The sequence below is a fragment of the Theobroma cacao genome, chromosome 1, assembly GCF_000208745.1.
Source record: "Theobroma cacao cultivar B97-61/B2 chromosome 1, Criollo_cocoa_genome_V2, whole genome shotgun sequence".
In the NCBI taxonomy this organism is placed as follows: Eukaryota; Viridiplantae; Streptophyta; class Magnoliopsida; order Malvales; family Malvaceae; genus Theobroma; species Theobroma cacao.
Window position 1 is genome coordinate 580,934 of NC_030850.1, and position 22,937 is coordinate 603,870.

The 22,937-nt window shown below is 36.6% G+C and overlaps 6 protein-coding genes across 9 annotated transcripts in view; 4 read left to right on the plus strand and 2 right to left on the minus strand.

Annotated features, from left to right (window-relative positions):
* On the plus strand, positions 1,643-5,690 carry LOC18610716 (aspartyl protease family protein 1). The gene is made up of 10 exons (XM_018114136.1): positions 1,643-2,055; positions 2,646-2,781; positions 2,993-3,228; positions 3,648-3,872; positions 4,004-4,139; positions 4,226-4,302; positions 4,397-4,496; positions 4,589-4,646; positions 5,097-5,168; positions 5,258-5,690. The coding sequence occupies exons 1-10, from the start codon at positions 1,757-1,759 to the stop codon at positions 5,464-5,466; spliced, it is 1,548 nt and encodes a 515-aa protein (XP_017969625.1). The 5' UTR covers positions 1,643-1,756; the 3' UTR covers positions 5,467-5,690.
* LOC18610717 (peroxidase 64) lies at positions 7,431-9,434 on the plus strand. The gene is made up of 4 exons (XM_007046549.2): positions 7,431-8,119; positions 8,224-8,412; positions 8,519-8,681; positions 8,769-9,434. The coding sequence occupies exons 1-4, from the start codon at positions 7,916-7,918 to the stop codon at positions 9,161-9,163; spliced, it is 951 nt and encodes a 316-aa protein (XP_007046611.2). The 5' UTR covers positions 7,431-7,915; the 3' UTR covers positions 9,164-9,434.
* LOC18610718 (methyltransferase-like protein 23) lies at positions 8,834-11,665 on the minus strand. Of its 3 annotated transcripts, none has more exons than XM_018125464.1 (9): positions 11,364-11,665; positions 11,162-11,266; positions 11,006-11,092; positions 10,780-10,830; positions 10,571-10,664; positions 10,388-10,472; positions 10,086-10,239; positions 9,889-10,001; positions 8,834-9,013 (listed from the first exon to the last, which is right to left on the minus strand). In XM_018125464.1, exons 1-8 carry the CDS (start codon positions 11,502-11,504, stop codon positions 9,975-9,977), a joined length of 744 nt encoding a protein of 247 aa, XP_017980953.1. In that variant the 5' UTR covers positions 11,505-11,665; the 3' UTR covers positions 8,834-9,013; positions 9,889-9,974. The 3 variants fall into 3 exon arrangements, with proteins under 3 accessions (XP_017980953.1, XP_007046617.2, XP_017980958.1); XM_007046555.2 differs by having other exon boundaries at positions 11,162-11,280; positions 11,364-11,614; XM_018125469.1 differs by lacking the exon at positions 10,780-10,830.
* LOC18610719 lies at positions 11,721-13,831 on the plus strand. Of its 2 annotated transcripts, none has more exons than XM_018125481.1 (5): positions 11,721-11,988; positions 12,236-12,354; positions 12,489-12,546; positions 12,648-12,725; positions 13,427-13,831. In XM_018125481.1, the coding sequence occupies exons 1-5, from the start codon at positions 11,799-11,801 to the stop codon at positions 13,432-13,434; spliced, it is 453 nt and encodes a 150-aa protein (XP_017980970.1). In that variant the 5' UTR covers positions 11,721-11,798; the 3' UTR covers positions 13,435-13,831. The 2 variants fall into 2 exon arrangements, with proteins under 2 accessions (XP_017980970.1, XP_007046619.2); XM_007046557.2 differs by having other exon boundaries at positions 13,465-13,831.
* Positions 14,657-16,182, minus strand: LOC18610720 (aquaporin PIP2-7). The gene is made up of 4 exons (XM_007046558.2): positions 15,776-16,182; positions 15,357-15,652; positions 15,106-15,246; positions 14,657-15,004 (listed from the first exon to the last, which is right to left on the minus strand). The coding sequence occupies exons 1-4, from the start codon at positions 16,059-16,061 to the stop codon at positions 14,885-14,887; spliced, it is 843 nt and encodes a 280-aa protein (XP_007046620.1). The 5' UTR covers positions 16,062-16,182; the 3' UTR covers positions 14,657-14,884.
* Positions 19,731-22,937, plus strand: part of LOC18610721 (la-related protein 1C) — a 5,236-nt gene continuing 2,029 nt past the window's right edge. Inside the window, exons 1-4 of the mRNA XM_007046560.2 lie at positions 19,731-20,558; positions 20,901-21,441; positions 21,531-21,690; positions 21,798-21,888. Of these exons, the coding sequence (XP_007046622.2) occupies positions 20,097-20,558; positions 20,901-21,441; positions 21,531-21,690; positions 21,798-21,888 (1,254 nt within the window). The 5' untranslated portion in view covers positions 19,731-20,096. The remainder of the gene's footprint in view (positions 20,559-20,900; positions 21,442-21,530; positions 21,691-21,797; positions 21,889-22,937) is intronic.

Genomic DNA, 22,937 nt, shown 5'->3' on the forward strand with positions numbered 1-22,937 from the left:
ATCGGATTATCCGCGCCCCTCAATCAGTGCTTTATTAACTCGAAAGGAACCCTCCACATTAACCAATCTAATCTACGTCGTAGAAATAAATGTTTGACGCGTGGCGTATGATGCGGGCTCTCATTTTTCCAGAAGGGAGATAGCGAGAGCTATCCCAATCATGGACTTCTTTTTATTCCTCCCCCCGTTTGCTTTCACAAACTAACCTCCAACCTCCCCCCGTCTTACCTATTTTTTTTTTCTTCGTACACTCCCTCCTATGTTTCCTTTTTCACCAACATGGGCTCTTTGTTTTACTTCCTTCTCGATTTAGATTTAATAATTTTAGACACGCTCGATTAACATCGTACCAGATCGATAAAATTAATTTAACTTGTGTAATAGTTGTATTAGTTATATAATATGTTAGATTGTTTTATATATTTAATTAATTATGCCATTTTCATATATTTTTTATATAATTATTAAAATTTTTTTATTTATATGGTTGAATTAAAATACGTGAATATATATTTTTTAGTCTAGCTTTGATCTTTGTTTACTTTTTTATTTTGAACCGGCAGCCTTAATAGACATTTTTTTTATTGTCTAACCATGCAAGTCTTTTTCCTTTTTTAGGCTACGATGTATTTAACTAATCCTAATTTTTGTGTCTCAAGATAAAAGTTATATGTTTCGATACTTTCAAATTTTGTTTTCTTTACTTAATTAGTGATTAACAAGTATTTATGTGTTCACTAAATACACGCTTTATTTAATTATATTATTGTCTATGTACGAGTAAGTTTAATACAAAGCTAAGTTGTTTTAAATATAAATTAATTAATTAAACCTTTGACTTTCAACATCTTGTCGACAAAAAAAAAATCAAAACACGTCTCTTAGTAATAAGTAAAATACGATTTAAAACTTTCATTAATAATCATATGATGGAAAACTTACCAACCATGAGAAAGTAAATATATAATTTCTAAAATAATATTATATTATGATAGGATGAATAGCCAAAAAACTTTACTTAAAGATAGTAGATTAAAAATGAATTAAGTCAAAGATCACACACAAACTTCAAAGTGTTTGGTGAAATTGAAACAACGGATAGTTGACTAATGTAAAAAAAAAATAGTTTAGGTTTGGAGATCATCACTTTGATAAATAATTTAAAAAAACAAAGAGGCATGATTCATGATGGACCATGCATGTATAATCTAAATTTAAATATAAAAAATAATTAAAAAATTATAAATTAGATAACAAATAAATAAAAAGAGTAAAAAATTCATATTTATATGCACGTAGACAAAAGATTAGTTAGTGGCTTAGGGATTTCTTAGGTATATATGTGTCAGTAATTTGCTCATCTAATCCCGAGAACAATTATTTAAAAAAATATATAATAAAATTCTAGGGGTTGAATATTAATAGGGAAAAGAAGCAGGTGTAAAAACGTGAAATCTCCAAAATACGAGGGGTTTCCCGACAAAAAAAAAAGAGAAAAAAATTAAAGTGTAATTTAATTAATTAATAAAATAATGAAATACATAAAATCCTTTGTCGGACCCACCTCCCGACCACAGTTGTGGGTACCGAACAACCGCGCCTTCATTTGACTTTTGCGTTTCGATTTTCTCCTACAAGAACTTGACCCAAACGTGACAAACGACCAAAGGCCAAATAAAATTTTTTTCCGCATTTTTTTTTCAGGGAAAAGAAATTTGAAGACAGGAAAGAGTTTTTATTTTTTTATTTTTCAGACATGAGTGAGTTGAGTAGTTACAGTTGTGTGTTGTTGTTAGTGGTGTTGGGGTTAAGCGCGGGAAGTTGTTGTTACGGGTTCGGTACTTTCGGGTTTGATATCCATCATAGGTATTCGGATCCGGTTAAGGATTTCCTGACCGTCGATGCGTTACCGGCGAAGGGAAGTCTGGAGTATTACAGTGCTATGGTTCATCGTGATAAAATAATTAAGGGCCGTCGATTGGCGACGGCTAATGATCAGACGCCGGTTACGTTTCTCGATGGAAACGAGACTTATCGATTGAGTGGCTTGGGATTGTATGATTTCTCGCCACCTCAATCTCACTCCTTTTTGTTCTTATGAATTTCACTTTCTTTTTTCTTTTTTTTCAAATGATTTTTGAAGATATTATTTTTGCTTAAAAGTTCTTACTAATTATAGTTTGTAAAGTGAATTTTGGACAATCCAGAGGCGAATTTCCATTCTTTCCATTTTTTTTATATTTTTTTGTTTTAGTTTTTGGCATTTTTGTTCTGTTTGGTTGCTGAGAAAAACTGGAAATTTTTTCCCTCTTGTTTCAGCACTCAGCTTAACTGTTTAGTAGGTTTGGACTATGTTTGGTTGGTGGAAAATTGTTAAGGAAATAGAATTGGGATGAAAATGAGAACAAAAAATGAATAAAGCAAAAGATGAACACTTTTTCTTTTTATTTTCCCCTTTTGAGCTTCCCTTTCCTTCAAATTTTCCTCTAGACAGAACTTCAGGGATTAACTATTCTGTCTCTTCCTCTGCCATCTTCTTTTTCCTTTTTTTTTTCTCTTTAAATCTCAATTTTTCTTCATCTGCTTCCTTTAGGATTGAATTGTTAAGTACTAATAATTTTTTTCCCAATTTTGGGGAATTACAGTTTGTATTACGCGAATGTATCAGTAGGGTCGCCGGCTTTGTCATTTTTGGTGGCACTAGACACTGGCAGCGACCTCTTCTGGTTGCCATGTGATTGTTCCAGTTGCGTGCAAGGCTTAAGCACAGCCGATGGCCAGGTAACTCTTTTCTTTTAATTTGAACTTTTATCTCTTTCACTTCATTAAATAAAAGAGAATCTCTGAAATATTATGCTTTATTTATTTCTTCAATTCTTCATATATTTTTCCTACCACAAGTTTGTAAATTTTCCTGTGCAGCTTTAATGGTTTATCTCTAGTCAATTAGAATTTTGGCCTGAGTTTCTTGAACACTATTTTTGTGTTGCAGACAATAGACTTTAATATCTACAGCCCCAATACTTCATCTACTAGCTCCAAGGTTCCTTGTAGCAGTGACATGTGTGAACAGCAAAAAAGATGTTCTTCATCTCAAAGTAATTGTCCTTATCAAATTCTCTATCTGTCCAATGGTACTTCATCTACTGGGGTCTTGGTGGAGGATGTCTTGCACTTAACCACAGATGAGGATAAAACCAAAGCTGTCCAAGCCAAGATTACTTTCGGGTTTGTAATTTTAAGTTCCTTTGCCATTGACAAACATTATTGTAAATGCCAGAATTTCCACCCTGTGGTCCTAGAAAATAGAGTTAGTGGATGATATATAAGTGAGACCAACATGATATGCACCGGTAGTCTGCTATTCCTGTGGTCATTTACTTTGTAAAAGTCTTAGTACAATAATCTGATTCTCAGGTTAGGCTGTTGAAAGTTGGGTGAAAAATCATTTGATAGAACCTTAGGGAGAGGGGTGTGTGGTCAGTGAGGTTTCTGATATAATGATTTTTACTTTTGTTTATTCATGGAATATCTATGTCCCACCATCCTCTTTCCTTAATATTGCTTCACATTGTTATTGGAATGTCTGTTTAGAAATTTTTTACTAGTTGTCGGACTTCTGATTCGGATGTGCTGCTGTATTGCAGTTGTGGGAAGGTTCAGACTGGATCATTCTTGAATGGTGCCGCTCCTAATGGTCTTTTTGGGCTTGGTATGGACAATATATCTGTTCCTAGCACATTAGCAAATGAAAATATTACTTCAAATTCGTTTTCTATGTGCTTTGGACGTGATGGGATTGGAAGAATCACTTTTGGTGATAGGGGCAGCTCATATCAAGGAGAAACACCATTTAATCTCAGGAAATCACAGTAAGTGGTTACTTTTCTGGTTGCATTGATGATGATAAATGATAACAAGCTTGTTGAGTCTGGCATGACACTTTTCTGATACAGGTTTTTTGTTGGTTTTACTGACTTCTCTTATTGATATTCATTTTCAGCCCAACTTATAATGTCAGTATCACTCAAATAAACGTGGGAGGAAATGCTGGGGATCTTGATTTCAGTGCAGTTTTTGACTCCGGTACCTCATTTACATATTTGAACGACCCAGCTTATACTTTTATTTCTGAGAGTGTAAGTAGTTCAAATCCTACGTTTCATGCTGTTTCCTGGAGTTCGTTTCTTCCCATGTAAGTATTTATCATCATGTTATTTGGCAGTTCAACAATATGGCCATAGAGAAGCGGCATACATCTGATTCTTCCGACCTTCCCTTTGATTATTGTTATGACCTAAGGTAATCTTTTCATCTAAACCTACCAAAAAAGACTTCTGTATTATCGTTCCTAGCCCTCAGCCCTTGAGCACTGACTTCTTCTTTTACATCACAGTGCAAATCAAACCAACTTTACGTACCCTGTAGTGAATCTGACAATGAAAGGTGGAGATTCTTTTTTCGTTGATGATCCAATAGTAGTGGTTTCATTGAAGGTAAAAGTTCATGTCAGTTCTATCAGATTTTAATCCTTTTCCTTGACTTACGCTGCAATTAATCTTTGTTTTTTTTTTTTTTTTATCTCCAGAGTGGAGATTTATACTGTTTGGGTGTTGTGAAAAGTGACGATGTGAATATCATTGGACGTAAGTATCTCCCGACACAATTAGCATTGCTTATTACTTTTTTGTGGAGCTTACTCTATAATGGTTATAATGAAAACCGTGTTTGACTTTGGCCTAGTAGAGCACTGCAATTACACTTTCATTTGATAATGAATTCTATACCTTTACTAAGATAAAACTCCAGATAAGAGTGAACATTTAGTATAAAGAGAATATAGCTTCCAATTTCCAAACACTGGAGGATGCATTCATCTCGTATCTTACAAACACTGGAGTGATGTGGGATCGAATGTTGCTAAATCTCCTTATCTATAAAATGATGTACCTCCTCTAGTTGTTACTGGACTTCATCAAAGCCATACATGCCATTAGTTTCTGGAGGCATTGAGTCAGTTTTGTTTCATTTTGTTCCCCTTCTGGGCATTGAGCAAATGCTTGATTGCTTCTTACATATTTATTAATTCAATCCAGAAAATTTCATGACTGGTTATCGGATAGTCTTTGATCGTGAGAAGATGGTACTGGGCTGGAACCCATCCGACTGTGAGTAACTTCTCTTCTGTTTTCCATGCGTTGTTCGATTCCAATCGATCTTTTAAATCTCTAATAGTAATGAGATCTGATTCCTACAGGTTATGACATTGAGGCCAACACTTTACCCGTCAGGCCTCCAACTGCAGTCCCTCCTGCTGTTGCTGTCAATCCAGAAGCCACAGCAGGGAACGGTAATACATCTCACATTTCAGGGGCATCGCCACCCATGGCAAACCAATCACCCAAGATGAAAACTTTGTCTTATGCACTCATAGTTGCTCTCATTCCATTTTTTGCCCTGATTTAATGATATTCTTTACTTCACAGAGGCTTTCCTCCCTCTACATACCTGTACCATGGGCATATTGTCATAGGTATAGAGGAAAAGGAAGCATTTTTAGCTTCCTATTTTTTTCATGCTAGTGGCATAATTACATAGGATTGTAAATAAGTTTTGATTTTAAGAGACTGGTTATAGCATTCTTACATTTCCAAGTTATAAAATTTGGAGTTTGCCTGCCTTTTCCAATATCATTATCTCTATCCTCCCAATTTCTTGTCATTTTTTTTTAATTTTTATTATTGTTATAGCAACCCTTTAAAAGAGCAAACTTTTTGAATAATGATTGTAATTGGCCAATGAAATGATTGATGATATTAAAGCTATTATAGATACATTATATAATTCGTTATAATATATTTTTACGAAATTCAACATTTTAGCTTATAAATATAGTAGTAGCAATTTCATGAAACAAAAAGTGTTATTTCTTGAAAATAAACCAAATGACTACTTTATATTTAGACATGAAAAAAAATTGAAAACCGAATAGGTTTTAATTCTTAAATTCATTTCAAAATTTATATTATCTACCGTAATTACATTTTTACATATATATAAAATTAAAGCTTTTGTGTTATTATTTTTTTTATATATTATGAAGAAAAATAAAGCCGTTTTCACCATTATTGGTCAAGCTATGCCTAGATAGTTTGCAAATAAACATGTAACAATGCTATCAAGAAGAACATAAAAAATATATAAATCTAAATCTTAATTTTCATAATGAGTAGTCATCTAATCGGTATACTGATTAGCTTCATGATAAACATGAGATAACAAACAATTCCAATCTCGATTAAGTAGTTCTCTAATGAGTCTAAGAAGATTAACATTAGGATCAAATATGGTACTTTTGCCTACGATTTTTTGTAATGCTAATAAAGAGTCAGACTCACCTGGATTCTCCTATAGCCTCTATCCCTACACAACTTCAGGCCTTGGTAAATTGCCCATAATTCAGCTGTTAATGAAAAAGTAATACCAATTTTGTGTGTGGAACCCAGTCACCCACTACCCAATTACCATATTCATCCCTGAGCCAACCACCCGCGGCAGCTACCCATGGCTCTCCTTGGGCACTTCAATCAACATTCAATTTAACAAAAGAATGATTAGGCATTTCCCAAGATATCATAATTTCCTAATTCATTCTACTTCAAGATATCCCATGCCTCCTCCGACTTGGACCATATCTGCCGCCAGGCGTTGTAAGGCCAAGAGAAAGAAGCATCTAAGATGCTTAAGTTACGCCAATACCAGATAAACCATAAAGTATAGACAAATAGGACACCCCAGGGAATATTTTCAACCATGGAATTATTTGACATGTTCACCAGGAACCATTCGTTTAAGGCATAAAGTAAAGAAATCCTCTCCAAATCGATCAAGTTTAGTTTGTAACCACGGCTCTCTTGAGGTTCGACAATCTCTAAGAGCATGTAATATTGTTAATCCTACAACAACCACACTCTTCTATTATATTATGTATAACTTTGATTTATACCTAAAAAATCACATTTTTTGAGATCATCCTAATATAATTTAAACTCTCCCTCCAAACACTTTTCTCTCTTTTTCTTTTTTGTGCAGCTCGGCTAGGCTGGTTAGAGTTATGGCACCATTAGTTGTAAAATGATCTGGTTTTGAAACCCATTTCTTATGTAAGCCAGCCCAATCAAGTTCTGGCTTTAGGCTCCTAACTTTGATTGAAATCTGAAGATGAAGGTGAGGTGTGGGGTCGGTTTGGACCTGAATATTGTTTGGGTTCCATCAGTTCCAACTTTTAAGCAACGCATTAATGCTAAAGTCCACAATTTGATGATACCATGACAATCTTCCGAGTCCATGGCATCCAAAGCAGATGGAAAATGGGGAAAAAGTTGTGGCCTGGAGAAAAAGGAAAATGGGGAACCTCCAATTCTACCATATTTTCAACTTAATAATCATGAAAAACTGGTAAAAGAACCCAACAGATACCACTGTTAGCCATACCCAACATATCAAACAAAGGTAAGACTTGAAAAACAAGCTTTGAAAAACACAAATAACGACTCTGATTGTTTCTTTTTAACCACTGAAAAGAGCAGTTCTTTTCCGTGACTACACACGAACTTCTATCTTTTCTGTTGGATCAAACTTTATTTTGGGGAAGAAACAAAAAAGGTGTACGATTCTATTTGGTAAGCTATGAAAATGACAAAAGGTCAGTTGCACGGCGACTTTTGGGCGAGGATGCATGCGTTGCTTGATGAACAGTACTTGCTTAAGGCAGTTCTCATTACTATTCCAGGGCCACCAGCTCACCTTCTGCAGTAACAGATGTCTGTGGTTCTCTGTATATATCTGCATAAATCCTCGAAGTTTCCATGCAAAATAAGCTGAAAGCTAACTAAGACCAAAGAGTTCTTTTAACATGGCTTTGATCGTAGCGCTGTTGAGCTCACTTATCGTTCTCTCGGCATCTTCACCAGCTGATGCTCTTAGCTTGAATCACTATGAGAAAACGTGCCCTGATGTTGAGTCAATTGTTTCAAAGGCCGTCCAGAGCGAAACAAGAAAGGATGAGACAATCCCTGCTGCCCTTCTGCGGCTGCATTTTCATGACTGTTTCATAAGGGTAATTGGTGTAGAATTTCATAGACCATATCTTTGGAAGTTGGTTTGGATGGTTATAGATTTGACTGACCTTTTTTTCTTTTTTTGGGGTTGCTTTGGTTGAAGGGTTGTGATGCTTCTGTGCTGTTGTACTCCAAGGGAAATAATAAAGCAGAAAAAGATGGGCCTGCCAACCTTTCTTTGCATGGATTTTATGTTATTGAAGGTGCTAAGAAAGAAATTGAAGCTTCGTGCCCTGGTGTAGTTTCATGTGCTGATATTTTGGCTTTGGCTGCAAGGGATGCTGTCGTGCTTGTAAGACTGACTTCTTTCGTGTGCTTCTGCCTGTGCATTGTAGGAAAAAAATGGTAATGAAAAAAACAAAGAGTCATTTCTAATTGTCTGTTTGAATTCATGATAGTCTGGAGGTCCAACGTGGGATGTGCCCAAGGGAAGAAAAGATGGGAGAACATCGAAGGCTAGTGAAACCCTACAGTTGCCAGCTCCAACCTTCACCATATCTCAACTGCAACAAAGCTTCTCTCAGAGAGGTCTATCCATGGATGACCTTGTAGCTCTTTCAGGTAACTGAATTGACAAATTTTATACTTCTGATTCTACAATATTTACAAGGAAAAGGGATAAAAAAGTTGCACCTGATGCTTTTGCAGGAGGCCACACTATTGGATTTTCACACTGTTCATCCTTCGTGAACAGAATCCGCAACTTCAACGCAACGCACGACATAGACCCTAAGATGCATCCCTCATTTGCAGCGAGCTTAAGGAGTGTTTGCCCGATCAACAACAAGGCAAAGAACGCTGGAGCGACTATGGATCCTTCTTCAACAACTTTTGATAACACGTACTACAAGCTGATCCTTCAGCGCAAGGCCCTGTTTTCTTCAGACCAAGCCCTGCTCACAAATCCAAAGACCAAAAATTTGGTACACAAGTTTGCCACATCAAAACAAGCTTTTGAGAAGGCTTTCGTGAACTCTATGATCAAAATGAGTAGCCTGAACGGTGGACAAGAGATTAGAAAAGATTGTAGGGTAGTAAACTAAGGATCTCTTAGCTTAGTTCTCTAATATTTTAAATTATGAAAGCCAGGTTGTCCATCAATGGGCTGCCTTTCCTCGAGATTTTATTGCTGAAGAAGCACAGCTACACTATTAGAATAAGTTGAGGTACCAATGCTTATGGATATCTTAAGAAACTAGCTTTAGGTTCGCTTCATTGGCCCTGTTTACAACTTGGGTGTGTCCTGCTGTGAGAACAGCATTTGCAACCTATAAGTGAATAATTATGCAAAAAGATACTGATTTGTTCTAGTTCCGAACACTTTCATGTTTGAGCTTCAAAGGGTTCAATAACTTGCTACAAATTTATACTCCTCAAAGAAAGATCTAGGAAAGTGCATCAAAGATTAAACTGTTCCCTCTTCTTTTGCATCTTCAGGCCCAACCTAATTCTAAATTAACATAAATCAAGAAAAGCAGGAAAAAACCAGCTTGCCCTTTGACATGCAAAGCCTACTTTCAAGGTAGGGCTTTCACTGATGAAATACAGATAAATACAAACAAGCAACTCGACCATGTCTAATGCAAAAGTGAAACCAGCATATGCATCAATCACTAGAATACTGAGAGTAAAACTGACAAGCTGCATGTGGCTTCACAATTTACTCCAGTTGGCAAGCCATTTTTGTAACTAATAACAGACAAAATGGGATTAATTCTATTTTTAGCAATTGTCTATAACAAACATGAAATGTACAATCTTACTAAACTTGAGCTTGTCTTTAACGGTGTAGTTCATTTGTGCTACAAAAAGCAGCATACATCAACAAATATATAAATGAACTAAACCACATAATCATCCGGCACCAGAGGAAAAAGTTTCCTGCAGCAGTCAGAAGTAAGAATGCACATCAGAATGGCTGCATAACAAGAAACTTCCATATGCTAATTTAAGGTTGTTAATTACCTCAATCCGCTCATGGTTCAACACAATCTCTGCTAATTGAATGTTTCCATTAAGCCTAGCTGCCTTATTGGATGGCAACAACGAAAAACCATCAAGAAGCTTCACACATTTGAGTCCCCATTTGACCATTAGAAACTCAATAAGATGATGACCACTGCACATTATTTGTCAGCAGAAACACTTATAAGATCTTGATATCGGAAAACAAGACAACATTCCCCAGCATAATTTCCACACATCATTAAGAAACTATGGACAACAAATACATCAGAATCCCAATGAGACAGAATAGTGAATAGTACCTTCGATTATGATAAGTTGTTATGAAAACTGATCCTGGATTACTTTGGAGCAGAAATGCCACAGCAGCAAAGAGGTCGTCAAAGGCTAACCAATACAAGTTTCCATTAACATTTCAGCTTAAAAGTTAATTGATTAGTGAAAAGAAAAAGCATAACATCTAGACAACTGACAAGTAGTTTTACCACGTGCATCATAAAGAACATCAGCCCCTAGAATAATTTGCGGATGTAAACTAAATATGGATGCATCCCAAACTCCCCATGTCAGTCCTAATACCTGAAAAACCAAAACTGAAATCCATGAACAGAAATTCATACAGGCACCAGGCCGAAAAAGTAACAACATTACTCAAGCAATCAACATAGAACATTATTAGTGAAAGACAGTTTACTTCACAGTTTAGATTATTTAGATCACACACTCTTCTCATGTTGGCCAGCACCTGCAAATAGTGCAGTGAAAAACTTAATGACAATGGCTTAAACAAGGTAAAAAATATTAGTAGTTACTACACTAATCTGCTTAAGCAAAAGCAAATTTGCATCAAGCCTTTAAATTTTGAACAAATTGGTCAAAATTTCACCTAAAGACAAAATAATTACAAGTAAAAATTCTACCTCCAATCTGTTTGCATCATCGGTAAGGGTGACAAAGGAGCCAACTTTGGCAGCTACCAACCCAGGTAAGCAAGTACCTGCACCGAGCTGCAAAACAAACACCGTTATTGGGAAAATCCCAAAGCCAAAAACTCAGAATTAATGATGGAAAAATACCTCGACGACACGATTCCCGGAAAAACGCAATCTCTGTTGCCAAACATACTCGGCCAAGATGATGCTACATGGCCACACAAATAAGCCGTAGTCTTCTTTCATGTTCTGCTCATCGTCAACTAATGAACAAAGTTAAAAATTTATACTCCAAAACTTCTGTTTTTTTTTTTTTGCAGAGAATTTTGATGAAAAATTGAGTAACCTCGATTATCGATATAGAGAAGGCGGTTCTCTCAGAGTCGCCGAAAGCATGACGAGATACAGTCGTCATTTGCTGATCGGCCAGCGCTTCTCCGTCTCCGCCTTCGTCGTCGTGGTCGTCGTCATCGTCCATGTCTCCCATATCGCCGCCGGTTATATCTTCTCCGACGAGTACGGGATTTTAAAGACGATACGGGGTACGCGAAAAGCTAGAAGCTCTCGACACCAGAGATCAACGGTCGTGATTAAGGGAACGGCCCACGCGTAAAATGAACTCACGGATATCTGTACACGTCGCACGCATGCAATCATTATCTTTCTCTTTTTTTTATCCGATTTTTATTTTATTTATTTATTTGATGTCATTTCCCCACTTTCTCGAATTATCATCAACTCACTCGCTGCTCGTCTTCCTTTCTTCAGTTCGCTGAATCAGATGGCTTTTGCTCATTGTTTGGTTGCAGTTCCGGTCGAAACTTCAAAGCACTCCAAACCTTCAATTCTCACTTGTTCTTCGAATGAGTCTCTGTCTTCTTTAGCTTTCACTTCTTCTTCTTCCTTTTCTCTCTCGTCTAAAGCCCGAAATCTCTCTTTCCGTCCCAGAAATCACAGAATCAGACCCAAAGGTGACTTCTTTTACTATTTCTTTGATTTTGATAGTCATTACAGTGTTGGGATTTAGCGTTCTTGAGTTTACTGAATGCTTGTAGAGTTGATGAAGTTTGAATTTTCATGCAAACCATTTTCTTTTTCGGAGAAATGGGTTGCATTGATCAAAATTTGTTGAATGAAGTGGAAAATTTAAGCTGACTATTGGTGTTTTCGCGAGCTACAATTTTGATATTTTCTTGGTTTTGGTTTAATTATGAACAGCAAACGCTGAGCCTCAAGAATCTGAAGTCAATATAGCAGCTGATGCATTTACTCATTTCAAGCATCTGCTTCTGCCAATAACAGACGGAAATCCTTATCTCTCGGAAGGAACAAGACAGGTGACTTTCTTAAGAAACCCCAATGTTAGAACATCGACTGTAAATTCTTCCAAACAAAAAGGGTGCTTCTTTAAGACGCCCAAATCCTTATTTGCATTTGGATCATCACTCTTTGGGTTAAAATTTTTGAGCAGGCGGCTACAACTACTGCTGCTTTGGCAAAGAAGTATGGAGCTGACATCACTGTTGTAGGTTTGTGCACTGTCCTCTGCCAATAGCATTTTTGTGTGTATTGTTAAAGAACATTTTTAAGGCAAGATTTTCAAGAACTAAGAACTTTATGCACGTTGCAGTTATTGATGACAAGCAGAAAGAGGCGTTGCCAGAGCATGAAACTCAGCTGTCTAGCATTCGCTGGCATCTCTCTGAAGGTATGCATTCTATGCGGTTTCAGGTTTAGCAAAAATTCACTATAGAAAGTTTAGAATACGCACATACTTGCAGACATATGTATATGTATTATGTATACATGGAATTAAAGTAATAAACCTTAGGATAGATTTCTGGAATCACTAAAAGAAATATGGTCCCTGGGCATTTTTTTGGTCTTTGCTGTTGGAAAATAATGTATTTTATAAGGTTCAAACATCTCACATTGCCAAAATACATGGACAGGAAAACGGAGTGGGCTCGCGCGCACACAAGATTGGGCCAAACAGTTAAAAACTTCAGATTTCCCTACGTTGATAATGCTGCTGCAAGTCACTTGGGCATAGCCCACATGTATACTCTGCGCGCAGGGGGAAAATCTGAAGTTTCTAACTGTTTAGCCCAATCTTGCAACAAGCCCATAGTTGGTTTTCCAATATAAGGCATTCACTTTTTATGTATTTTGGTAATATGAGATGTTTGAACCTTATGAAATACATTATTTTCCAACATTTGCTTCCTTGGAATGTTCATCATATACAATATTTGACTATATTATTTGTGTGTCACATGGATGTGCCTCAGGAGTTTTCAGGTAGGTAAGTAAAAGTACAAAAATATACATGAAACTAGGGTGGTAGTAGTTCTTTGTGTCACTGAAGCTTATTTTGCCACTTTTCTTTTTTTTTTTCTTTAAATGCAGCTTTCTGACTAGGTGCTTACTGATGTGAAAAACAACAGGAGGATTTCAGGAATTCAAGTTGTTGGAGCGACTTGGGGAAGGAAGCAAGCCTACTGCTATCATTGGTGAAGTTGCTGATGACCTAAATTTGGATCTAGTGGTCATGAGCATGGAAGCCATCCATTCCAAACATGTAGATGCAAATCTACTGGCTGAGTTCATCCCATGCCCTGTCCTACTTTTACCATTGTAAGATTCACTGCTTTTAAGATTGAACACAACTGTGTTGCTTGCAAATGCCAGTTTTCTCCTAGGCTTTTGTGATCTCCACTTAATTTGCTTATTGATGATACTAGTCAGATTAATCTTTAGCATAATTTGAAGTTATGAAACAAGGAGAAGTGCCAGATTGATGATAAGGTTAAATCGAAATTGCATTAGTATTTCTATAACTAGAATGTTGGACCATTATCTAATGGAAGCAAGAGAAGTTTTGAAGTACTGCTGATCTTGGAGGGGAGGCGGAAGCTATAGCTGATAGGCATGTATGAGTAGGAGCCCGACTATGCCCACCCGTTCTCTGAGGGAAAGATTTGTTCCAAGGTAGTTGAAAGATAGAATGGGTCCAAGATGGCCTGGACTTTCCTTCTTAATTGTGTAGGAAACTTGGACAGTGTTAGGTGGGTTCTTTAAAAATGGATCTCTGATTTACACCTCTTCGAAACATGAAAGTGATTTGACTGGCGACAGCCTCTAAGCAATCCATTCCCTATCTTCTTGAACCCTCTCCTCTCTCTACTTCTACTTCTGTGCTACTGTTGCTCTAGAAACTATCTTGAATACTCATGGGGCGGTTGAAATGGAACACATTATCAAAGGCTGCATCTGTAATCTGTTGCTGTATCATATGCATTCAAACTGCAAGCAGAGTACTTGACAAGTGTTACAGGGAGACTTTTGGCGTATCTAAGTGCAGGGTCTTCCTCCTTGTTCTCTTCCCAGTTTAATCAAGTAAACTTTGGTCTGTGTCGGTAACTTATCTGGGAGCACCCTTTCCATGCATCCCAAAGCATCACATTTCGACCTTTGCTATATAATTGTTAAATCGTAGAGAGCTGAACTAGATTACGGTTATTGAAAAGTGGGACCTTGGGGGAGTTTTAGGCTTTTAGCCAGGAAATGCTGTCTTCTCATGCAAGAAAATGATTACCCCATGACTCAGCTGGCAGTCCCCTTGGCGAATACAAGGCATGCAAATAAAAAATCGTTCGTTGCATTAATTAGATAAGCCTCGCATTCATATTCCCAAACCTACTCCTCTGACTTTTTTTTCCCATTTTTTTTCAAGAATCACTGAACAACAACTTCCAGCAGTCATTTTACAACTGACAACGAAGTTCTAACACAAAGAAAGCATGTAAAACTTATCCAAAGGAAACATACATAGACAGCGAAATAAAGAGGCCAGGACGAGGGCCTTTAATTTGTGGGGCTGCTACGGAAAGATTTCAAAGCTTTGATGGCCGTTGCTCTCAGTATGAACTGATGATATGCTGCTGCAGCAAGCGCTCCGATGAACGGACCAACCCAAAATATCCACTGTTTTTTTATCACCATTCAAACAAAAAGAAACCTCAAATTAAAGTTGGTATTCGATCGAATTTATGGTGAAAAATGGACTGAAAAAAATATAAATATACCTGATCATCCCAGGCTTTTTCATTATCGTAGATCACAGCAGCACCTAGGCTCCTGGCCGGGTTTATGCCAGTGCCAGTGATGGGAATGGTGGCTAGGTGCACCACAAACACAGCAAATCCAATTGGCAAGGGAGCCAACACCTGAACCACAACCGCACCGCAGAAGCTTAGTTTCAACTCACCTATGCAAAAAGCTTCAGAAAAACCAGCATTAGAAACTAGGTAAGAGTAGCTTTTCTTGATATACTCACGGGGACGTGGGAATCACGTGCGTTTCTTTTGGGGTCGGTGGCAGAGAAAACGGTGTAGACAAGGACGAAAGTGCCAATGATCTCAGCTCCCAAAGCGCTGCCCTTCGAGTACCCAGAGGCCACTTCGTTGGCACCACCCCCTAGAGTGTTGTAGTAGCGCCTCATGATGGACTTGGCTATAGCGGCGCCACAGATGGATCCCAAGCACTGCGCAACCATGTAAGCCACAGCCCGAACCAACGAAACCTTCCTGGCCACGAACAACCCCAACGTAACAGCGGGATTAATGTGACCACCTGTTTCAACAACGAGTTCACATTTGTGATTCTTCCGGATAGAGCATGTACGGGATATGGAAATTAATACAAAAGAAAAAAACCAAGTGTCAGGTTCCAAGCAGAAGGGTTTTTTGGTGTTACCAGAGATACCGGCAGTGCAGTAGACGAGAACGAAGATCATGCCACCGACGGCCCAAGCAATACCAAGAGGGCCAACACCATCACAGGGACCTTTTTGCTTCTTGTGACCGATGACAGTGGCAACTAAGATATAAAGAAACAAAAGGGTAGCAACGAACTCGGCAAGCAGAGCTCTGTAAAAAGACCAGCTCCTAATCTCTTCCATGTCCAACAAGCGAGCTGGTGGCGGGTCTACGTAATCCTTCCCATGTAGCTGGTGAACTTGGCCATCTCTACTATTCTCCATGGATGCTATGCTATGTTTTTCCCAAACTCTCGTGACAAGAGTACCCTACTTATAATGCTCCAACCCAGTCGCCCCGCTTTGCTTGCGTTTGCAATTATGGCTAGGCAGCGGTACTTCCTTTGAGAATAAATATGCTTTACAATAATCTTCCAGGGGAAATGCATTGGATCCATTTGCCAGCAAGACTATGTGACAGAGCAATTAATGCCCCTATAGTTTGGTTCGTTGAGAATGGGCAAAACGCCTACTTACTTGCTATCCAATGAACCCAAATCAAGCCCCGAAAAACAAGTTCATTTTTGGATTGGGATTCATCAAATCCTTAACCTTGAAAGCTATTGTTCAGCGTCATTGTTTCTTTAGTTTACATGTATAAGTGTAGATTGCTTCAACAATTTGAGAAACGATATTCTTTTGCAACAATCATTGCGTTTGCCGCCCCATCAGAATGTAGATTCCAGTTCTAGTCTGCTACATTGCCATACCAGGACGGCCTCCCGTACCAAATACGGGTAATAAAATAATAGAACAGCTAAACCACAAAATAAAAAATTCATTCCTTTATCAGGAAATGGAAGTCATTGAGCTTTCCATTGGCTTGTACTCAAGTAATGTTAAAGAATTTTAAGGCCTAGAGGCTAATACATTGGAACGAATATCTCAAATTTAACCCAAAAATCAATTAATATATATTTTCAATACAGATATTTTTAATATTTTATTATAATTTAATCGATTTTCATTAAATTTTATTTAAAATATTTATTAATTTATTTTTTTTGATATTTTAAAACCAAATCAACCGAATCTTGAATGTATGATACCTTTGCCTGTGATTTTAGTAAACAGCTCATAATCTTGGGCTTTCCAGCAACCTACACAAAGCCAGTTGTAAAGCATTTATATGCTTGGGTTTCTCATTTCGGAGCCCATATGTAACCTGTGAAGCCTCCCTCCACGATCACAGGCGAGGATGAAACGAAGAAGGATCTTTACCTTTGTCAAAGGTAGCCGATGCTGCCCATTGATTTTGTTATCTGGCCATTAATAACTAAACAAAATAAAGCATCATCCCTCGATTTCTCCTCTCAAGATACTTGTTACTAGAATTGATTGAAAACGAAATTAAAAAGTTTATAGTATCAAGAATAATTAAGTCGAGTATTAATAGAATTCGAGTATTCTTATAATTTAATAAGATTTATAATAAAATATTTTAAAAATAACCATTATCGTATACATTTAATATCACTGAAATACAAGCTTCGTTTATTTTCGAGAATTAGAATAAATATGAGAATTAGAATCATAAGCAGTAAAATCATAGTTCTTTTCCACTAAAAAAAAAAGAAAAAGGAAAAAAAATATTGTCTGGTATTCAACGAACCACCAAGAATTCCTAAAGGACACTCCCACCTTACAAAAGTAATATAGAGGCGCACCTGAGTCTTTATCTTCTTTTATCATACTTAAATAAATTTTTATCTTTTGATTTGTCTTCATAAATTCTTAATTTTAATGAAAATTAAAATAATTGTCCGATCCAATACTAATGGGTAATATCATTAATAGAAAATATCAATTGATATTAAGTTTGACAGCCGTTGATTTTCTGTTTTGTGTGGATGTGAATTAAAAAGTAAGAATTTGTTTAAATATAATAAAATAATAATAATTTAATTATATTAATTAATATAATTAAATATTTTTTATCATTTAAGGGTTTTTTTTTTGGTCCATCTTTTGCTTTAGACATGGCAGTGGAATTGGATTCTATATGAGAAAGAAATATAGGTGAGGGGCTGTGGGCTAAAGATGCCCTTGAAAGCACAATAAGAGCGCAATTGCTTAAATAAGCAAATCAGCTTGCATCTTTTATAATTTTTCCTTTTGTGAATTTTTTTGCTGCCGTACCATTCAAAATTTAAATAGTAACACCATATCCAAATATTACGAACAGGAGAAACTTAGAATTCAATGGCTGAAAAATCTGACGAGGAAAAAAAAAACAAAATTCTGACCCTCGCCTTTTTTTTATTACATTTTGCCCCCATCTAAAATTAATATTCACAATCTCACATCAAATGATGTTCTTCTTCTTCCACATTTATCACATTCACACCCAAGTCTAAAATTGACCACTTTTGGAATTAAAGTGGGGAAAAAATTATATGTTTCTTGATTAAAAAAAAAAGAAAGCTAATTCAACAACCACCCCTTTTTTGTTTTTTTTTTTTTGTCCTTTAAAATAAATAAATAAACACCTTAAAGTGAGTTTTAATTGAGAAACATCACACATTATAAACTATCCAAAGCATTTTTAGTGTATAATATAATTAGTATTGTCATTATTTAATTTTCAAAATAAATTTTTATTATTTATTTATAAGAAGTGAGAGTGTTTTTTTTATTTCATTTAGCCTTATTTTTACAATTTATAAAAATGCAATAATATATTTAGATTTTATTTGATTTCAAAATGTTAATTCAATCTTTTTTTTTTTTGGGAAAATTTTTAAAAATTTTCTATAGAAAAGTTTTCTCCATTTTATCTTCATCCATAAGTAGATTCCATCTTATCTGATATCCCAATTTGGAGCTTTTTTGGTAACACTACTTGGCCAAGAAGGTAAGCAAGCCATCCACATGATTTTTTTTTATTACTTTCTATTTTTGTAATTTTGAATTTTGAATTTTGACCTTGCTTTGTTGAATCTCTAGAGAAGCTTCCAAGAATCTCTAGCTGGAAATCTACCATAGAGAAAAAAATTACTAAAAATTCAATATTATTGTTTCTTTTAATCATAAAAGAGAAAATACTTCAATTTTCTTTTTTTTATATAAAAAATATTTCGACGTAAATATAAACTTTAATTAATGTACCATAAATGATTTTTTTTTAAAAGTAAACATTCGATAGATTCGTTTTTAAAGTTTTGAAAACTGAATTAACTAAATACCGAATTTTCATAATCTGTTCATTTTTAAAATTTTAAAAACCGAATTAACTGAATACCGAATTTTTAAAATTTTAAGAACTGAATTAACTAAAAAATGAACTTTCCATAAAAAATAATTAAATTAACATGAAAATACATAAAATTCGATCGATCAATCATCAACTTATTGACATATTCATGTAAATTGCTCCAAATCAATACACAGTAAGTATGGCATGTCATCAAAATCTCACACAAATTCTTCTTCTATTTCATGGGATATATAAAATATTTGCCAAAAAAAACTAAAAATTCTAAAAATTTCATACAAAATAAGCCTAATTGGATCTTAAATTACTTGAAATAGTAAAAATACCCACCTCGTGCTGCGTTTTTACCAAAACAGTCTTTTTCGAAATAAGATTGGGGTTATCATAAATATGCTTACGTGGCATTTTTCTATTGGATGCTTGCTTATTGGCCACGCTAAACTGAAAACAATGGAAGCCTGAAAAGACCTTTAGTAGGTAACTGAATCTTTACCGCAACTCGAACTAGGAAACAATGCTGTAAAGTGGAAAAACCCTAATCAGATTTAACAGCGGTAAGAGCAGGTTAATTGACCAAAACAACCCTGGACACGAGGGCAAAATCGTGAAACCGCAAGAACTTTTACTTAAGCAAGCAGCTGAAGGAAGTATTTAAGAGAGACGCACACAAATAAAAAATGAAAAAAAAAGGAAAAATAAGAGAGAGAAAGAGTGAGAGAGAGAGAGAGAGAGAAGCAGAGGTTACAGAGCCTCCATCGCCCTTCTTCTTCTTTAACCTTCGTCTCTCTTCGCCGATCGGATCATACAATCCCTAATTTTTTTATTTTTGGAAAATCCCATATTTTACATTTGCGAAACCTTGAATTTTGCAACTCTCAATCTTTCTCTTTCTCTTCCCGATTTTATTTTATTTTTAATCAAAATTTTGTTCTCCTATTTTTCCTTTTCTTTTTTTAGTTTTTTCGCTGTCGATCAACTTGTCGACTTAGGGGAAAGAAAGGGGAAAAGCGAAAGGAAAATCCAGTTTTGTTTGATTAGGGTTTGATATGGCTGCAAATATTAATACGGCTAATTTCAATACCTCCGCTGCAGTGACAGCTGCTAATCACTCTCCCAGTAGCCCTAACCAATCACATCGTGCTACGAGGGTGGTTTCTTCGCCCTGGACTCAAATCGTCCGCGGAGAATCAGAGCCGATCGCGGGTGTACCTTTGTCGCCTTCGACCTCCTCTTCGTCTTCACCATTGGCGGCTGTGATTGAGCCACCTGTTAACGCCGCGGTCGAAGAGGAAGGCGTGGAGAATGGGGGTTCTGGTCCCAATGGCAATGCCGGTAAGAGGCCGGCTTGGAACAAGCCTTCTAACGGGGCTGCGGAGTTTGGGGCTGTTATGGGGGCGCACATGTGGCCTGCTTTGTCTGAGTCCGCTAGGGTTTTCTCCAAATCTTCTTCAGACTCATCCAAAGCTTCACCGGATGGATCATCTTCTCCTGCTGTCCCCGTTTCTCAGGTTTGTTTTCTAAAAATTTAAGTCCTTCTTTATTAATTTCAATTCAATTAGCATTTTAAGTATTTATTAGCCCCTGCTAAAAAGCTGGAATTAACTGTTTCAACTCTACTGAATCAAAATGAAATTAGTTTTCCAATTTGTTTTACTATCTTTTTGGTAAGCAAGAGATATCTTAAATTCTTAATCCAACTTTAGGGTTTACTTGAATTAAAAGAGGGAGCTGGATAATGGATGTTATGTATGAATATAGGGAGTATTTAAGATTTTCTTACGCAAGTTTGTTTAATTTTGGATTCTGAGGCTGCTTAATATTGATGGTTTTGCTGTTTGCCGAAATTTTAGGGGAGTGGAAATGCATTGTCTTCGTCTTCACAGAAACAAGTCAGCAACAATGTAAACTCGAATTCAAATGCGACTCCAAACAACGCAATGCCTGTCCGCCAGAGGTTGATGAAGCGAAATAGTAATAACTCGGCATCAAATGGTGGCCTCACTCAGCCTCAGCCTCAACCTCAAGGTCCTGTAGCTGAAGCAACTGCGAATAACCCTTCTAGGGACCACATACAGAGAGGTGGATTTGTGTCACAGCCTCATAGTGGTGGTAATGATCACCCACACCCTCGGAATTCATTCAGAAATCGTAATGGTGGTCCACATCCAAGAGGAGATGGTTCTCACCATCAGAATTATGGAGGAAGGCGCAATCAAGACCATGGAAATCAAGATTGGAATGGTCGAAACTTTAATAGTAGGGATGGCCACATGCAGCCAAGAGTTGTTTCCAGGTTAATGAGGCATCCACCACCACCTCCACCGCCTAATACTGCACCATTTATTACTCCCCCGCCAGTGCGGCCTTTTGGCACCCCCATGGGGTTCCCTGGTATGCTGAACTTATAATCATTATTATTTCTCTCTGGTTGAGGCAGAGTGGTACTCTAAGTTTGCTCTGATATCTCTTTCTCCTTTCAGAATTGCCATCTCATGTTTATTTACTCCCAGCCCCTCCTCCAGAGTCACTTAGAGGAGTGCCCTTTGTTGCACCAATGCCACAGGTGTTTTTCCCTGCTCCAGAACCTCAAGACCATCAGTTGCATGCTAGGATAGTGAATCAAATAGATTATTATTTCAGGTAAAGCTATGTTTGCATGTTTACATCGATCAAACTTGTTAATTCAATAGCCATATACTGTTATTTTTGGTCACCCAAGAAGCTAACTGCCTGTTTCTTCATTGCAGTAATGAAAATCTAATTAAGGATACATACTTGCGGCAGAACATGGATGACCAGGGCTGGGTTTCTATTAAATTAATAGCGGGCTTCAAAAAGGTGAGTTTTTCGGATACATTGTAGCTGGTTTCATTTATGTGATGGTGATAGTTCCTTTGCTTAGAGCTTTTTAATGATGATGTGCATTGGGAATTTTTAGCATGCTCATAAGTTACATCTATGCCTATTGGACTCATCTATTATTCTATTGTCGCAAGTCTATGTGGTTATCATTAAAAACAAACCTATTTCAAGTGAAGACTTGGAAAGAAGCAAAATAAGCATGTACATTTATAACTTATAACTTAATTTACTAATAATGAAAATGCATATTGATAGCTATCTGTAATCTGTTGGTGTAAAATTCTGAGAGGAGCATTTTTAGAGAACAATGAGGGGGAAGAGAAAGATATGAGAATAAAGTAAGGGCAGCACCCTCATTCACTATAACAGAGATGTGAAGGACTGAGGTCTAGCTTGTGGGTTTAATACACCTTGAAGTGATTATACTTCAGTTAAAGCTTCTGCAGAGGTTTGTACCATTCAGGGTTTTATGGAATTGGTTCTAGAAAATATATTTTGGGAAAAACTTAATTGCTACATTTTCAAATTTTTTCTTTTATTTCCAAGAAAATGAATATAAATCCCAACAAGCCTAGCTTTTGCTGTCACCTTGCTGCTAGTTGTGCTAGTTCATGAATTTTCACTGTAAATCCTTACTGTAAATGAGCCATTTGAGCATATGCATTTATACTTATTAATACACATTTTGTTTGACTATTATTTGTGAGAAATATTGTTGCTAGTTGCATTTTCTGGTCAAGATAATTTTGATGGACAGAACGTTGTCTTGATGCACATATATATATGCTTTTAAATAACCTTTTCATATTTTATTCCATGCTACTTTTGTTAGATATAATTGCTTGTATTGCTGGCTTACTCTTCTCATTTGGTATTTGACTATTTGTGTTCTAAGTACATAAGTACATAAGTACCAGTACATAAGTACTGGATCACTTTATAGCTAAACCTTTGAGTGATTGTTTAACTCCTCTCTCTCTCTCTCTCCCGGCGCCCCCCCCCCCCCCCCCCCCGCCCCCCCCCCG